Source organism: Penicillium malachiteum, assembly GCF_028827825.1.
Source record: "Penicillium malachiteum strain IBT 17515 chromosome Unknown utg000002l:1.0-8849297.0:1.0-8852440.0, whole genome shotgun sequence".
NCBI classification, from domain to species: domain Eukaryota; kingdom Fungi; phylum Ascomycota; class Eurotiomycetes; order Eurotiales; family Aspergillaceae; genus Penicillium; species Penicillium malachiteum.
Window position 1 is genome coordinate 5579214 of NW_026643095.1, and position 14370 is coordinate 5593583.

The following is a 14370-nucleotide window of genomic DNA, read 5'->3' on the forward strand; positions in this document are numbered from 1 at the left end:
AAAAGATCAGATCAAGGTAGTACACTGAAAGGTGTTTGAATGCGGGAAATGAGATCACATCTTTATAGATCCATGTTGACTGCAAAGTACTTCACTCTGCATACAGACGTCAGTGATAGATCGCTTTATTTTCCACTTTCGGAAGCCAGGACGCATAAATATCCACTTTAAGCGATATCCACTGCCATCTTTTGGCTCCACCTGACCAGTTGGTGAATATCGATTTCGCTACCCGCTCATTAATGGAAGAAGAACTGGAAGTAAAAATATTCGTGGAAACGTTGGAAACTATTAAGGCATTTCTATCATAAAATATCCGACAAATACATCAAGAATGTCGAGTCTCTTAGGCAGCTATTATTTGCGGATTCCATGATCCAAACAGACAAATGGAACAATCCAACGAGGACCACATATATAATGTCTTCCAGAACAAAAACCGACAAGAATCTTCATATCAACTCAATGACGTGAAATTTACAAGGCAATGGGTGTAGACAGAGTGAAAGAAACAGGAGACCCTGTCAACTCAACCCAGACAGTGAGAGGATCACTGCCCAGCTGTTCAGTCGTGAATCCCTGAGTGTTAGTGGGAGCAACAGGGAATGTCACCGGGATGGGCTCGCTGCAGGTATTGCCTGTAGCTGAGACAGTCACCCCAGTGATCTTCTGATTCGCTGTAGTATAGCTGACAGCATATCCACATGCGTCTCGGATGTAACGAGCGTTGAAGCCCGCAGACATCTAGAAAGAAGGTTAGCAACATACATAAAATCGATTTCGAGAAAGAAAACCATAGGGACTTACATCAGCATGCTTGATAGTCACAAGAGGCCAGTCAACGAGACGCACGAACTCCTGGACTACGATCTCAACCCAAGCTTGGAAGAGGGAGTATTGACCAGAGACTCCATTGACTGTGATAGGATCCGTATCACTATTGCGCAAGTTCGCCTGGTGGAACATGTAAGGTTCGTGATAGAGATCGAACAGATGACGCATCGTATCATCCTGCTCGGCTTCAAGAAGGTCATCAAAGGTACCACTGCCATCCGACGTGTTGATCCACTCATCTAAAGTGCAGGAAGGAGTGCAACAGTCGTAGTAGATACGAGTCGACCAACGAGGGTTCACCTGCATGCCATCAAAGCCGTCCGTAGCAGTCACGGTCCAGTAGGGCCACATCGGATTCTCTGCATTGAGCAAAGCAGAGCGAGTGTTATCACCCACGCAGTTCGTGATACCGTTATCCCACCAAGCCTGGAGAGCATCACCATTGTGCAGGCCAGTGATAGCGGGAGGGATGATTCCGTTGGCAGTGAAATGCTCGGCTTGGTCAATTCCGACCTGCTTCAACCAGGCTTGGTTGAAACTGATCTCCTTATAGATATCGGCGTATGTGGCGTTATCTTGTGCTTCGTGAGTGAAAGTGTGGGAAAGTTGACCGAAGCTGTCAAGGTTGGCTTGCCACCATACCAGGAGAGCATCTCGGGATGTGCAATCGGTGGTCCAATCGTAGGTTGTGGGAGTGGTGGGCCATTTGTCAGTGCCAGTTCCAAGAGGCTTCTGCCATTCAGCTGCAGTGGTTGCAGCTGCTGAAGGGTAGACACCACCGCCACTGCAAATGCCCCAACCATCATCGAAGTTCGAGGAGAAATCAATATTTCCATTACCATTGAAACCAACCTCGGGCCAGTAAGAGCTACCATCATTCATTTTGGCATTGATGGTTGGAATCCAGTCAAGGACTGCCTCCATATCATCAGTAGTGATGCGGAATGTTGAACCACTGGGCTCGTAGAGATTGGTAGTCAGCATCATATCATCAATCTGGGTATTGAGATAAGTGCGACGCCATCCAGCATGGAGACCACGAGTCATCCAGGTGATCCAAGCGTGCTGCAGATACGCTGAGGTGGAACTCCATGTAGGATCCAAGGACATGTGGAATACCATCTGCTCGCGACCATCAAAGTCATTAATGACAGCAGCAGTGGTATCGGTTGTAACAACCGAGTTCGCAGCAAAGGATGCGATCTCCTTGGTGTTGCTGGTATTCAGGATCGTGGACGAGTAGTGCCAGAGGCCTTCAGTGCTCACACCGGCACCTGTCTTCAGCCCAGCAGTGGGAAAGTCGCTCACGTCTGTGAACGAGATATCCTGTTCGACGCCAGTATCGCAACAGCCGTCCGAGCCACTAATGATCTGAGTTCCATAGTCTGAACCAGGATAAACATCATATTGGACCATTCGAACGCCATACTCGAGTTGGTAGGCATAAAGCTGGTTCCATTGATCAGTGGTCAGACCACTTGCCCAGCCAGAGTCATACTCATAGCTGATTCCGGACGCAACAACGATACCACCGAAGTTGCCTCCGGAGGCGCTCTCGAGCGCGGGTAGATCAGCACCGTCTTGTGGGACTACCAGAGTGGTGAATGGGATTCCATAACCATTGAGACCGAAGCTTGCAACATTTGCTGACGAGGCATCTCTGGCAATGACCAAAATATTTGCCGCAATGGTAGCCTGGCTTAAAGCAGACGTCGAGATTGAAGACATTATGAATGATCAATGTGAAAAAGAATGGAAAAATATAATCTCCCTTCTCAATTGAGAGGACTCGGGAATGGGGTATAGAAGAGAAAAGTGGCTGCGAGTTCGCAAGAGATGACCCACTATAGCACTTGGGAACTACTGCACTGGCAGTAGCAGCAGGTAGAGACTCGGAGGAGTCGCAATTCTGCAAGGCCTATGGTTGACTCTCATAGAAGAGAACGTTGTGAGTTGCCCAGTCCATCGTGTTGGACCTTGCTATTTATCACTCTGGGAGGCAACTAATTTTTCGCGAGCTCTATACGAGAAATTGTAGACCCGAGGTGGCTTGATGCTTACAAGGCAAACTAAAAATGCAGGAGAGAGGGGACTCAATGAATGATTCACACTCTTCGCGAATCAGAGCTGACAGCCAAGAAAAGAGTGATAATGAAGTGCATTAAGCTGCATGAATGTTCCGTCTTAGCACATACATCGGGGTCAGGGACGGGTAGCCAAGAAGTCTATCGGTTATACTAACTACAATTAACAATCGTCTCCGTTCAGGGCCTCATATTGCATCAAGTTTTTTCTGCGATATTTCTTGCATCGAAAGGCCATGTGACGCTAGCGTGTTGCCCAGACTCGAAAGTGGCGATGCAGACTCGGGAATTTTTGTGAAGAGAGCATCGGGGATGTCAAATCCAGTCTAGTTCAAATGCATGTGTAGTCTGGTCCCGATGCATGCAGGGCGACTGAATTTTTCATTGCAAATGATTGGCTCCTTGAAAAAAGGGTCCTGATGAGAGCCGTGATTATTGGCGGTAACTTGAACTTATGAGGTGACTTGAACCTTTAAACACATACCAGCTGGTCATTGTATCGAAAGGAGCAGAATAGGTCATGTATAGCCCTGGAGCCATGGAGGGGAAATCCGAGAATCAACCCCCAACCCGGTTGATCCGAGACATGCATGATTGCTATAATGATCTAAGAAACTTTCGCGGGGTTACGATCTTGACTTCGGCATATCGCGAATAAGCAGATGCAGGGGTTTTCCGTATCCGCCAGGCCTAGCCAATAACACCCGACCGGGGCTATGGGTTGCCAAGAGTTCTGTTAGCCACAATACATATGACCCAGATAATTGATCATAGCATCAGAAAAATGATCCTTTGGTTGTTAAATATTGCACGTATAGTGAAATGACAGATCCGACATGCTATGTTGAAGATAACCATGGATATGTTTGACGAGAGAAGTGATTCAATCATGAGATCGGCACAAACATTTGCCTAATATATCTTAGCGTGAGAAAGTCTTGGCAATCTGAGTATTTTGGGACCTGGACTTGGCAACTCACTCACACAACTTGCAAGCGCTGATGGATAAGCTAAAGATCCGCACCTCCACCCCGAAATGTGGAAATGACATCTGAATGATGCCACACAGACCAATCGCTTGTGGGAGATCGGGCTTTTGCACTTATCCAGCTGGAAACCAGTCGGCAATATCACACTCGCTAACACCGTGACCGATCCTACGGCCGATCCGGGCCTGGATTCGGGAGAGCTCACTATAGGGGTGGATCTTTGTGATGCTCGTATGCATTGAGTTTGCCCTGCGAGTGAAGAAATTCCAGGGTCTTCAGGTGTGCGTTATTAATTGACCGCCAGACCACTAGTTAGTAGGTAGTGAAAGTGGAGCGTGTTAGCGAGGGGAAACCATGGAGAGAGTAAGTGGAACGGCAAATTGAGAATTACTAGTAATACTTATCAGGCCATCGGGTAAAGTTCAAATCTTCATCTGATAAGCCCATGATCACAAATTTATACTTGGCGAGAAGCGGATTGGTAATGTTCATCCGGGGCATGGGAATTAATTTCAACCTTCAACTGCAGCACTAGGCCAAAAGTACTCCGTACCGAGTCGCCCTTTTTCGAATTCATTCACCGAAGATGCATGAAGGGACGCCCAAACCAAAAAAGACACCACCGGTCATAGCATAGATATTCATAGCACCGTCGTATCCTAGCTGGTCGGTGATTGGCACGGTCGAGTAGCTCAACCCGAATGCGATGGATCCTCGGCCTTCACGAATAACAAGCAACAATGGACCAATTTGCTCCGGGAAACTGTCAATCGCATATGTGATCGCAGCAAGATTTCTTCCTAGGAAAGATAAGTAGCCAGGGTGATATGAAGTCGCAATATCACCCTATGACCAATGGTCGGGATTCGTTACTGCACGACCGTACTAGTAGATGGTACTTCACTTGTTGAGTACTTTGAAAATGCAATCGGTTCCGTAGCCCAAAACCGGAATCATCACCATCGTGTCAATGACCTGCATTACTTGAAAAAAACCCAACCCAATCGACATAGAAGGAATATGGATGGCAGGCTCATGAGAACACTTACAACTTGAAAGGTCGAAGCCTGCCCCAGGTGGCATACATATGCAGATACCAAGACACGCGCCATTGAGGAGTAACGCCCAGAATATTGTCGGTAAAAGAAGCCGCTTGAGAATTCGAAAATACCGATGTAAAACAATACTGAGTCTTTCAAGTTCTAGGTAGGTTTGAAGTAGAAAATGCTCAACTCGTCTCCCCATGTACGTGCATGTGGCCTATAGGTGGCATGGTCAATGAAGCGACCTTCTTTCAAGGTCGCCTTATTGTGCTTGAGATCATTACTCTACCTCTCCTCTGCTATTTACATCACTACTAGCACTCACAATAAAAAAAACAGTCTTTGACTTAATCTCTAGGTATTAAATCCGATGAAAGGATAGTATATAATTTAATCTGATGTGATACCTAGTTGAGCGTGTAACTTTTAACATTTGAACTAACTTTAAGTTGAACTTGAAATTTGATGTCTAGTTTAATGTATACTACTGGTATTTCGATCTAAAACTCCAAATAGGGCAGTACTATAATACAGAGAAGCTCCCTTCAAATATTTACTAATAGTACTAATTACGGTCAAATTAAGGTGCGACCGGAGAAAAAATAAATCTAGGCTGTAGAGACCAAAGGAAAGAACCAAACAAATGAATGAACTTTTCTCTTTCATACAATCAATTAGTCCACGGGTCAGTACAAGCTTGAACGATTTCCAGGATCGGTTTGATGCCTCAATTCCAAGAGTTTTGAATGCGGAGTTGAAGCAGGAGTCAGCCGGAGTTCAGCAGATTACGGGTGCGGAGTAAGCCGGAGTTGGCTGTTTACAGTCCGATTGGAAGCAAGTCCTGCTCCCTTGGCTCCACTAACTCCCAGGAGGTTCCCACGACTTCACGAGTCCGCAACAATAAGCTTCTACAGTGGATTTGACATTGTCTGGACATTTTGCGCAAAGAAAGTGCAAAGAAAGTACACACTTCAATGTCCGAAGCCCAAGCCCGGAGCCCGGAGTATTGTTCAGCATCTTCGAAGCACTACAGTTTCAGCTTGAGCTCAAGTGCTATTACTAGTGCAGAATAAATCATCCGTATCAAGCATGATGAGGTGCTTGGTTACACGTGGGATCGGTGAAAATCACTATTCTCAGGACCCTGAACTATGCTCATTTGAGAAATTGCCTTCTCGCGTACTGAAATCATCGATCTATCCCATCAACTGGCACAGGATCTTTCCAATTCAGTTTTCCATACCAAACATACAAAATGGGTAGCACCAACGAAGAATGGATTAGCGAGCCCATCGCCATTATTGGCTTAAGCTGCCAGTTTGCAGGAGATGCAACCAGCCCCGAGAAGCTATGGAGTATGCTGGCCGAGGGGCGAAACGCCTGGTCTGAGATACCATCCTCGCGGTTCAATCCTAAGGCGGTTTACCACCCCGATAGTGAGAAGCTAAGCACAGTGAGTTAAGTAATTCAGGAAGAGGGTAGCTAAATCAGAATTTCACAGGGCTGACACAACATAGACTCATGTCAAAGGAGCTCACTTTTTAGACCGAGATGTTGGCCTTTTTGATGCCGCGTTTTTCAATTTTTCGGCCGAGACTGCAGCAGTGAGTATTGACCATGTATCATCATATGCTTGACTTGGCTGAATAATGTTTCTCTTCTTCTCCTTTCAGGCCCTAGATCCCCAATTTAGATTTCAACTTGAGTCAGTATACGAGGCTTTGGAAAATGGTAAATTGAGGACTCGGATCCTAATGACTCTTCTTGGAAACGGACCGCTAACCCAAAAAATGCAGCCGGCCTTACCATTCCCCAAATTGCAGGGTCTAACACATCTGTTTATGCCGGCGTGTTCACGCACGACTACCACGAGGGATTAATCAGAGATGAAGACAAGTTGCCGCGATTCTTGCCCATCGGCACCCTGTCAGCTATGTCATCGAATCGCATATCTCACTTCTTTGATTTGAAGGGTGCCAGCATGACGATAGACACAGGCTGTTCGACAGCTCTCGTTGCTTTGCACCAAGCAGTTCTTGGACTGCGCACCGGCGAAGCCGACATGTCTATCGTGAGCGGATGCAACCTGATGTTATCTCCAGACATGTTCAAAGTATTTTCATCATTGGGAATGCTGTCACCTGATGGTAAGTCATACGCTTTCGATTCAAGAGCCAACGGCTACGGCCGCGGAGAAGGTGTGGCTACCATTGTCATTAAACGGCTTAAGGATGCCCTGGAAGCGGGTGACCCAGTTCGAGCCGTGATCCGGGAGAGTTATCTTAACCAGGACGGAAAAACTGAGACGATTACGTCGCCGTCGCAGTCTGCGCAGGAGGCGCTCATCCGCGAATGCTACCGTCGAGCCGGCCTCAAACCCCAAGACACGCAATACTTTGAGGCACATGGTACAGGAACGCCTACGGGTGACCCCATCGAGGCGCGATCCATTGGCGCCGTTTTCGCAGAAGGCCGAACGGAGCCGCTCCGCATCGGCTCTGTCAAGACCAACATCGGCCACACTGAGGCAGCTTCGGGATTGGCTGGCCTTATCAAGGTGGTGCTGGCTATGGAGAAGGGCCAAATTCCGCCAAGTGTCAATTTTGAAAAGCCCAACCCTAAGTTGCAGCTGGAACAGTGGGGTCTCAAGGTGGCTGCAGAGCTGGAGCCATGGCCAGCGGCGAACGACAGGCCCTGGCGTGCTTCTGTCAATAACTTTGGCTACGGTGGAACCAACAGTCATGTCATTGTCGAGAGCATTAAGTCATTGGCATCATCATCGCCTTCCCAGATGAGCAGCGGTACCCACTACGCAGTTGAAAGCAAGACTCAGACAGAGAGCAAGGTGCTCATCTTCTCTGGGCGCGATGAACAATCTTGCCAGCGTATGGTGTCCAAAGCCAAAGAGTACCTGCTGACACGCAAGCTGGAAGACCCTGAGATGAAAGCCGAGAAGATAAATACCATAATGCGAGATTTGACATGGACACTCACACAGCATCGTTCACGCTTCGGGTGGGTGTCAGCACATGCAGTAAAGTACTCGAACGATCTGGACCAAGTCATCGAGAGCCTGGAGGCACCACAGTTCAAGCCAGTCAGGCTCTCAGATATACCAGCCCGGATCGGCATGGTGTTCACAGGCCAAGGAGCACAGTGGCATGCCATGGCCCGCGAGCTCATTGACACGTACCCCGTTTTTCGATCGTCACTGTACGAATCCGAGCGGTATCTGCGCACGGTCGGAGCAGACTGGTCTCTCACTGAAGAGCTGATGAAAGATGCAGCCATGACTCGCGTCAACGATACAGGCCTCAGCATCCCTATTTGTGTTGCGGTGCAAATCGCACTGGTCCGGCTACTTAGGTCATGGGGTATTTTCCCCACGGCCGTGACGAGCCACTCATCTGGAGAGATCGCGGCGGCTTATGCAGTCGGAGCGTTGACTCCGCGCCAGGCTATGGCCGTCGCTTATTACCGTGCAGCTATGGCCGCTGACAAGACTCTTCGAAGTTCCCACGGCGGCCCGAATGGGGGAATGGTTGCTGTGGGAGTTGGCAAGGAGGCTGCTCAGAATTATTTAGACAAGGTCAAGACCGCTGGGAAGGCGGTGGTGGCTTGCATCAATAGCCCCAGTAGTACTACTATTGCTGGAGATGACGCAGCTGTACAAAAAATAGAGGAGCTTGCTACGGCAGACGGAGTCTTCGCTCGTCGCCTCAAGGTCGAGACCGGATATCACTCTCATCACATGCAGCCCATTGCCGAGCCATACCGAAAAGCTCTTCGCTCTGTACTCACTCAAAATGACAATGGCCTCGAGGCTCAACAATGGCTCGACAGCCTGGATGGAGCGGAGGTTCCAGAAGGAGAGCCCTGGGCTGAGCAATATCATGCAGCATTGAAGGATGCTATTCCAGATGCAACCGAGAAAGGGTCTCTAGACAAAACCATCTTCTCCTCTCCCGTTACTGGTGGCCGCGTTACCAGTGTTGAGGTACTGGCTGATCCAGAACACTGGGTACGCAGCCTGTTGCAGCCCGTGCGGTTCGTTGAGGCCTTCACAGATATGGTACTTGGTGGTGGTTCCGACGAGTTAGGCTTCAGCAATGTCGATGTGATCCTTGAGGTCGGGCCACACACAGCGCTCGGTGGTCCCATAAAGGAGATTTTGTCGGACTCCGAGTTTGAGAGCATCAAATTACCTTACATGGGCTGCCTTGTTCGTAAGGAAGATGCTCGCGATTGCATGCTCACAGCAGCTATCAATCTCCTCGGCAAAGGCCAGCAGGCCGACTTGGTCAGAATGAGCTTCCCGTGGGGGCTTAATGGAACCACCAAGCCCAAAGTACTGACCGACCTGCCCTCGTACCCATGGGATCACAAGAAAAGACACTGGAATGAGTCGCGGCGCAGCCAGGCATACCGCCACAGAAGCCAAGAGCCTCATGATCTTCTTGGGGCGTTGGTACCGGGAACCAACCCAGACGCAGCTTCTTGGAGGAACATCATCAAGCTTTCGGAGGCGCCTTGGCTAAGAGATCATGTCGTCCAGGGGAATATTTTGTATCCTGGTGCAGGATTTGTGTGCCTGGCCATTGAAGCAATGAAAATGCACACGGCTTTGACAAGCACTAGCGCTGATACGACGGAATTGTTGGGCTTCAACCTGCGTGACGTCGAGATACACCAGGCCCTTGTGATAGCGGACACGGATGATGGGGTGGAGGTACGGACAGTACTCAGGCCTGTGCCAGAGAAGACGATTGGCGCCCGTGGTTGGAAGCAGTTTGAAATTTGGTCGGTGACCACAGACAGCGAGTGGACAGAGCATGCCAGGGGCCTCATCAAAGTCAAGCTGTCGACGAACACAAAGAAGACTGACAACATCACCGCTCATATGAATGGAATTGAAGCCAGCTTTTTGGATGAGTCAGGCTACACCAGACGCATTGATCCGCAAGATATGTTTTCCAGTCTCCGGGCAAAGGGCCTTCATCATGGGCCGATGTTCCAAAACACGACCAGCATTTTGCAGGATGGTAGAGGAAAGGAACCGCGTTGCGTCGTGACCATCAAGATTGCCGATACTTCATCTTCAAAAGATAAGGGCAGGCTCCCTCAAAGCGTGCTGCATCCCACAACTCTGGACTCCATCGTTCTCTCTTCGTATGCAGCAGTTCCCGATGCAGAGTCGGGTAGCAACAACAGCGCCCGGGTACCACGATCTATCCGAAAGCTGTGGGTGTCAAGTGGTATCACAAGCACTCCCAGCCACAGTTTCACCTGCAATGTCAGAATGCCACATCACGATGCGCAAAGCTACGAGGCCTGTGTCAGCGTCTTGAATCAGGAAAACGAAAAAAATGACATTAAGCCTGTGCTGGAGATGGACGGCCTTGTATGTCAGTCTTTGGGTCACAACGCAGCAGGAGAGGACAAGGAACCATGGACTAAGGAGCTATGCGCCAAAGTTCAATGGGCTCCTGATCTTGGCCTCTCATTGAAACTGCCGGGTTCACAGGAAGCTATCGACAAGAAGCTCAACACGCTCTGGGACCAAGATGCAGGCAAAAATAGCCAGAGTATTGAGGTTCAGACCGTGCTGAGGCGCGTCTGCGTTTATTTCAGCCACGACGCACTTCAGTCCCTAACCGAGAAAGATGTTGCCAACCTCGCGACTCATCATGTCAAGTTCTATGAATGGATGAAAGACACAGTGAGCATTGCAGATTCGCGTCGCTGGAGCTCCAACAGCGACACCTGGAAGAACGACTCTCCTGCGGTACGCCAGCAATACATCGACCTCGCTACAAAGCAGAGCGTTGATGGAGAGCTGATATGTCAACTGGGGCCGCTTCTCCTGCCTATTCTGCGCGGAGAGAGGGCTCCCCTCGAGGTCATGATGGAGGGTCGACTGTTATACAAGTACTATGCCAATGCCTATAGGTTGGAACCAGCCTTTGCGCAGCTGAGCTCGCTCTTAGGTGCCGTCTTGCACAAAAGCCCGCGGGCGCGTATCCTTGAGATAGGAGCTGGAACCGGGGCTGCTACACGACACGCATTTAGAACATTTGGCACTGAAGAAGATGGCGGCTCACGGTGCGAAAGCTGGCACTTCACAGACATCTCTTCTGGCTTTTTTGAGGCAGCCAGGACTGAGTTCTCGTCCTGGGGAAATCTGTTGAAGTTTGACCGGCTCGACATTGAGCAAAGTCCGGAAGCTCAGGGGTTCGAACTAGCCAGCTATGATATTGTCGTGGCATGCCAGGTGTTGCACGCAACAAAGAGCATGGCTCGAACCATGAGCAACGTCCGTAGCTTGATGAAGCCTGGAGCGAACCTGCTGCTTATGGAGACGACGCGGGATCAAATCGACTTGCAATTCATCTTCGGCTTGTTGCCCGGGTGGTGGCTGAGTGAAGAACCTGAGCGCCATTCGAGTCCGTCGCTTTCAATCGATATGTGGGACAGAGTTCTCAAGGGCGCGGGCTTCACCGGTGTCGAAATCGACCTTCGCGATGTGAATGTCAAAGCTGACAGCGATTTGTACGGTATCAGCAACATTTTGACGACGGCGACCAGCCCAAGCCCTGGATTAGACTCGGCCAAGGTGTTCATTGTTGTCAGCGACAAGGCACCACCTCAAACTAGCTGGCTCAAGACTCTGCGAAAATCCATAGCCCAGGCCGCTGGGAGTAGCCTTCTTCCCGAGTTAGTGTCCCTCGAGTCGCCGGGTCTCACAGCCGAGACGTACAAGTCGAAGCTCTGCGTATTTTTGGGTGAACTTGAAAAGCCTGTGTTGACTAACCTCAATGCCGAAAACCTCGAGGTCATCAAAGACCTGGCCTCAGGCTGTAAGGGCCTGCTTTGGATCACCCGTGGTGGTGCAGTCGAGTGTACGGACCCAGATTCGGCGTTGGCCTCTGGTCTTGTTCGCGTCCTTCGCACCGAATATCTCGGGCGTCATTTCTTGACGCTTGACCTCGATCCTCAAGCATCTACACAAGACAGCTCTGGGGCGAACATCGCGGCTATTGTACAAGTACTGAAATCCCGTCTTGCCGCTTCCGATCTCCAGGCACCTTTCGATAGCGAGTTTGCTGTGCGTGATGGTTTGGTCCTAATTCCAAGAATATGCAAGGATGTGGCATGGAACGCATTGCTGGAGCCGGAGATTCCTGACTGGGCTTCTCCAGATTCCATTCCCGAGGCACCTCTCTTCCAGACAAAGCGCCCACTGCGCTTAGAGGTTGGCATCCCCGGCCTCTTGGATACACTCGCATTTGGCGATGACAACGGGGCCAACATAGCTCTGGCTGACGACATGGTCGAAATCGAGCCCCAAGCATATGGCCTCAACTTTCGTGATGTTATGGTAGCTATGGGACAACTTCAAGAGCGCGTCATGGGCCTTGAGTGCGCGGGAGTTATCACTCGTCTTGGCAGTGAAGCTGCTGCGCAAGGATTCTCTATTGGCGATAAGGTCATGGCTCTACTACTTGGTCCCTTCAGCACTCGCGCCCGGGTAACCTGGTATGGAGTTACTCATATACCTCAGGGCATGAGTTTCAGTGACGCTGCATCACTGCCTATGATCTTTACCACGGCTTATGTTGCCCTAGTGGAACTGGCACGCCTTGGTCATGGTCAGTCAGTACTCATCCACGCTGCAGCCGGAGGTGTCGGGCAAGCGGCAGTGATGTTGGCCAAGGACTATCTGGGCGCTGAAGTATATGTGACAGTCGGGTCCCCTGAAAAGCGAGAGCTGCTCATACGCGAATACGGCATTCCTCCCGAGCGCATTTTCAATAGTCGTGATGCTTCCTTCGCTCCGGCGGTTTTGGCTGCTACAAGCGGACAGGGTGTTGACGCGGTCCTGAACTCACTTGGGGGCTCACTACTTCAGGCTAGCTTCGAAGTACTCGCACCTTTCGGGAACTTTGTCGAGATTGGCAAGCGTGATATTGAGCAGAATAATTTATTGGAGATGGCTACATTTTCGCGCTCTGTTTCCTTTACGTCGCTGGATATGATGACACTTTTGCGCCAGCGCGGGCCTAAGGCACATCGCGTTCTCAATGACTTAGCCCGTCTTGCTGACCAAAAGGTCATTAAGCCCGTGCACCCTGTTACTGTTTATCCTATGAGACAGGTTGATAAAGCCTTCCGCCTCATGCAGACAGGAAAGCACCTCGGCAAGCTGGTGTTGTCGACTGAACCTGAGGAGCAGGCCAAGGTCCTGCCGCGCCAAGGGACTCCAAAGCTAAAGCCTGATGCATCTTATTTGCTAGTAGGAGGTATTGGTGGCCTTGGAAAATCGCTTGCAAATTGGATGGTGAACCACGGAGCTCGCAACATCATTCTATTATCCCGAAGTGCCGGGAAGCATGATAGTGGCACCTTTGTCACTCAGTTACGCGATGCAGGGACCCATGTTGCTGCTATTAGCTGCGACGTCTCCAACAAGGAGAACCTGTCAAAGGCGCTGCTTCTGTGTGAAAAAGACTTGAAGTTTCCCCCTATCCGGGGTGTCATCCAAGGCGCTATGGTGCTGCAAGACTCGATCCTCGAGCAGATGAACATTGACGACTGGCAAGCGGCCATTCAGCCCAAGGTGGCCGGAACTTGGAACCTTCACCAGCAATTCTCGCAGCGCGGCTCCCTTGATTTCTTCGTCATGCTTTCTTCGCTCTCGGCCATCCTCGGTTGGGCCAGTCAAGCTAGCTATGCGGCGGGAGGCTCGTACCAAGATGCTCTAGCCCATTGGCGCTGTTCTTCTGGTCTACCAGGTGTATCCCTTGACATGGGAGTCATTAAGGATGTCGGGTACGTCGCCGAGTCACGCACCGTGTCGGATCGTCTTCGCAAGGTCGGTCAGTCATTAAGAATCGCCGAGGACTCTGTGTTACGGGCTCTGGCCACAGCCGTCCTCCACCCCTTCAGTCGCCCTCAAGTCCTCCTGGGTCTGAACTCCGGTCCAGGATCGCACTGGGATCCAACAAGCGAGTCTCAGATGGGCCGCGATGCCCGATTCATGCCCTTGAGGTATCGAAAGCCTGCCGCATCCCGTGCGCAAGCCGGCCAAGCCGGTAATGACCCGGACTCAGAGCCTCTCTCTGCTAAATTGCGAACAGCGGAATCGCCTGATGTGGCGGCGGGTCTTGTTGGTAACGCCATTGCCGCCAAGCTAGCCGACATCTTCATGATCCCCGTCGACGAGATTGTCCTTGATAAGCCGCCCTCGGTGTACGGGGTTGACTCACTCGTGGCTGTCGAACTAAGGAACATGTTGGTACTGCAGGCAGCCTGTGATGTATCAATTTTTAGTATTCTCCAGAGTGTGTCGCTGGCTGCGTTGGCGCTTGACGTCGTTGGCAAGAGTGCGCACTTTGAGGTTGCCGCTGCGGCATAAATTGT

At 50.4% G+C, this 14370-nt stretch overlaps 3 protein-coding genes across 3 annotated transcripts; 1 reads left to right on the forward strand and 2 right to left on the reverse strand.

The window, feature by feature from the left end:
* Window positions 1-477: 477 nt before the first annotated feature.
* On the reverse strand, window positions 478-2562 carry agd3 (putative extracellular serine-rich protein; the record flags this gene model as incomplete). The annotated part of the gene is made up of 2 exons (XM_057088484.1): window positions 478-744; window positions 808-2562. The coding sequence occupies 2 exons, from the start codon at window positions 2560-2562 to the stop codon at window positions 478-480; spliced, it is 2022 nt and encodes a 673-aa protein (XP_056948313.1).
* Window positions 2563-4480: 1918 nt separating this feature from the next.
* Window positions 4481-4870, reverse strand: N7483_005048 (uncharacterized protein; the record flags this gene model as incomplete). Its single annotated transcript, XM_057088485.1, has 2 exons — window positions 4481-4753; window positions 4823-4870. 2 exons carry the CDS (start codon window positions 4868-4870, stop codon window positions 4481-4483), a joined length of 321 nt encoding a protein of 106 aa, XP_056948314.1.
* A 1335-nt stretch (window positions 4871-6205) lies between these two features.
* Window positions 6206-14365, forward strand: N7483_005049 (type I polyketide synthase; the record flags this gene model as incomplete). The annotated part of the gene is made up of 4 exons (XM_057088486.1): window positions 6206-6403; window positions 6468-6554; window positions 6624-6681; window positions 6747-14365. The coding sequence occupies 4 exons, from the start codon at window positions 6206-6208 to the stop codon at window positions 14363-14365; spliced, it is 7962 nt and encodes a 2653-aa protein (XP_056948315.1).
* Between the last annotated feature and the right edge of the window lie 5 nt (window positions 14366-14370).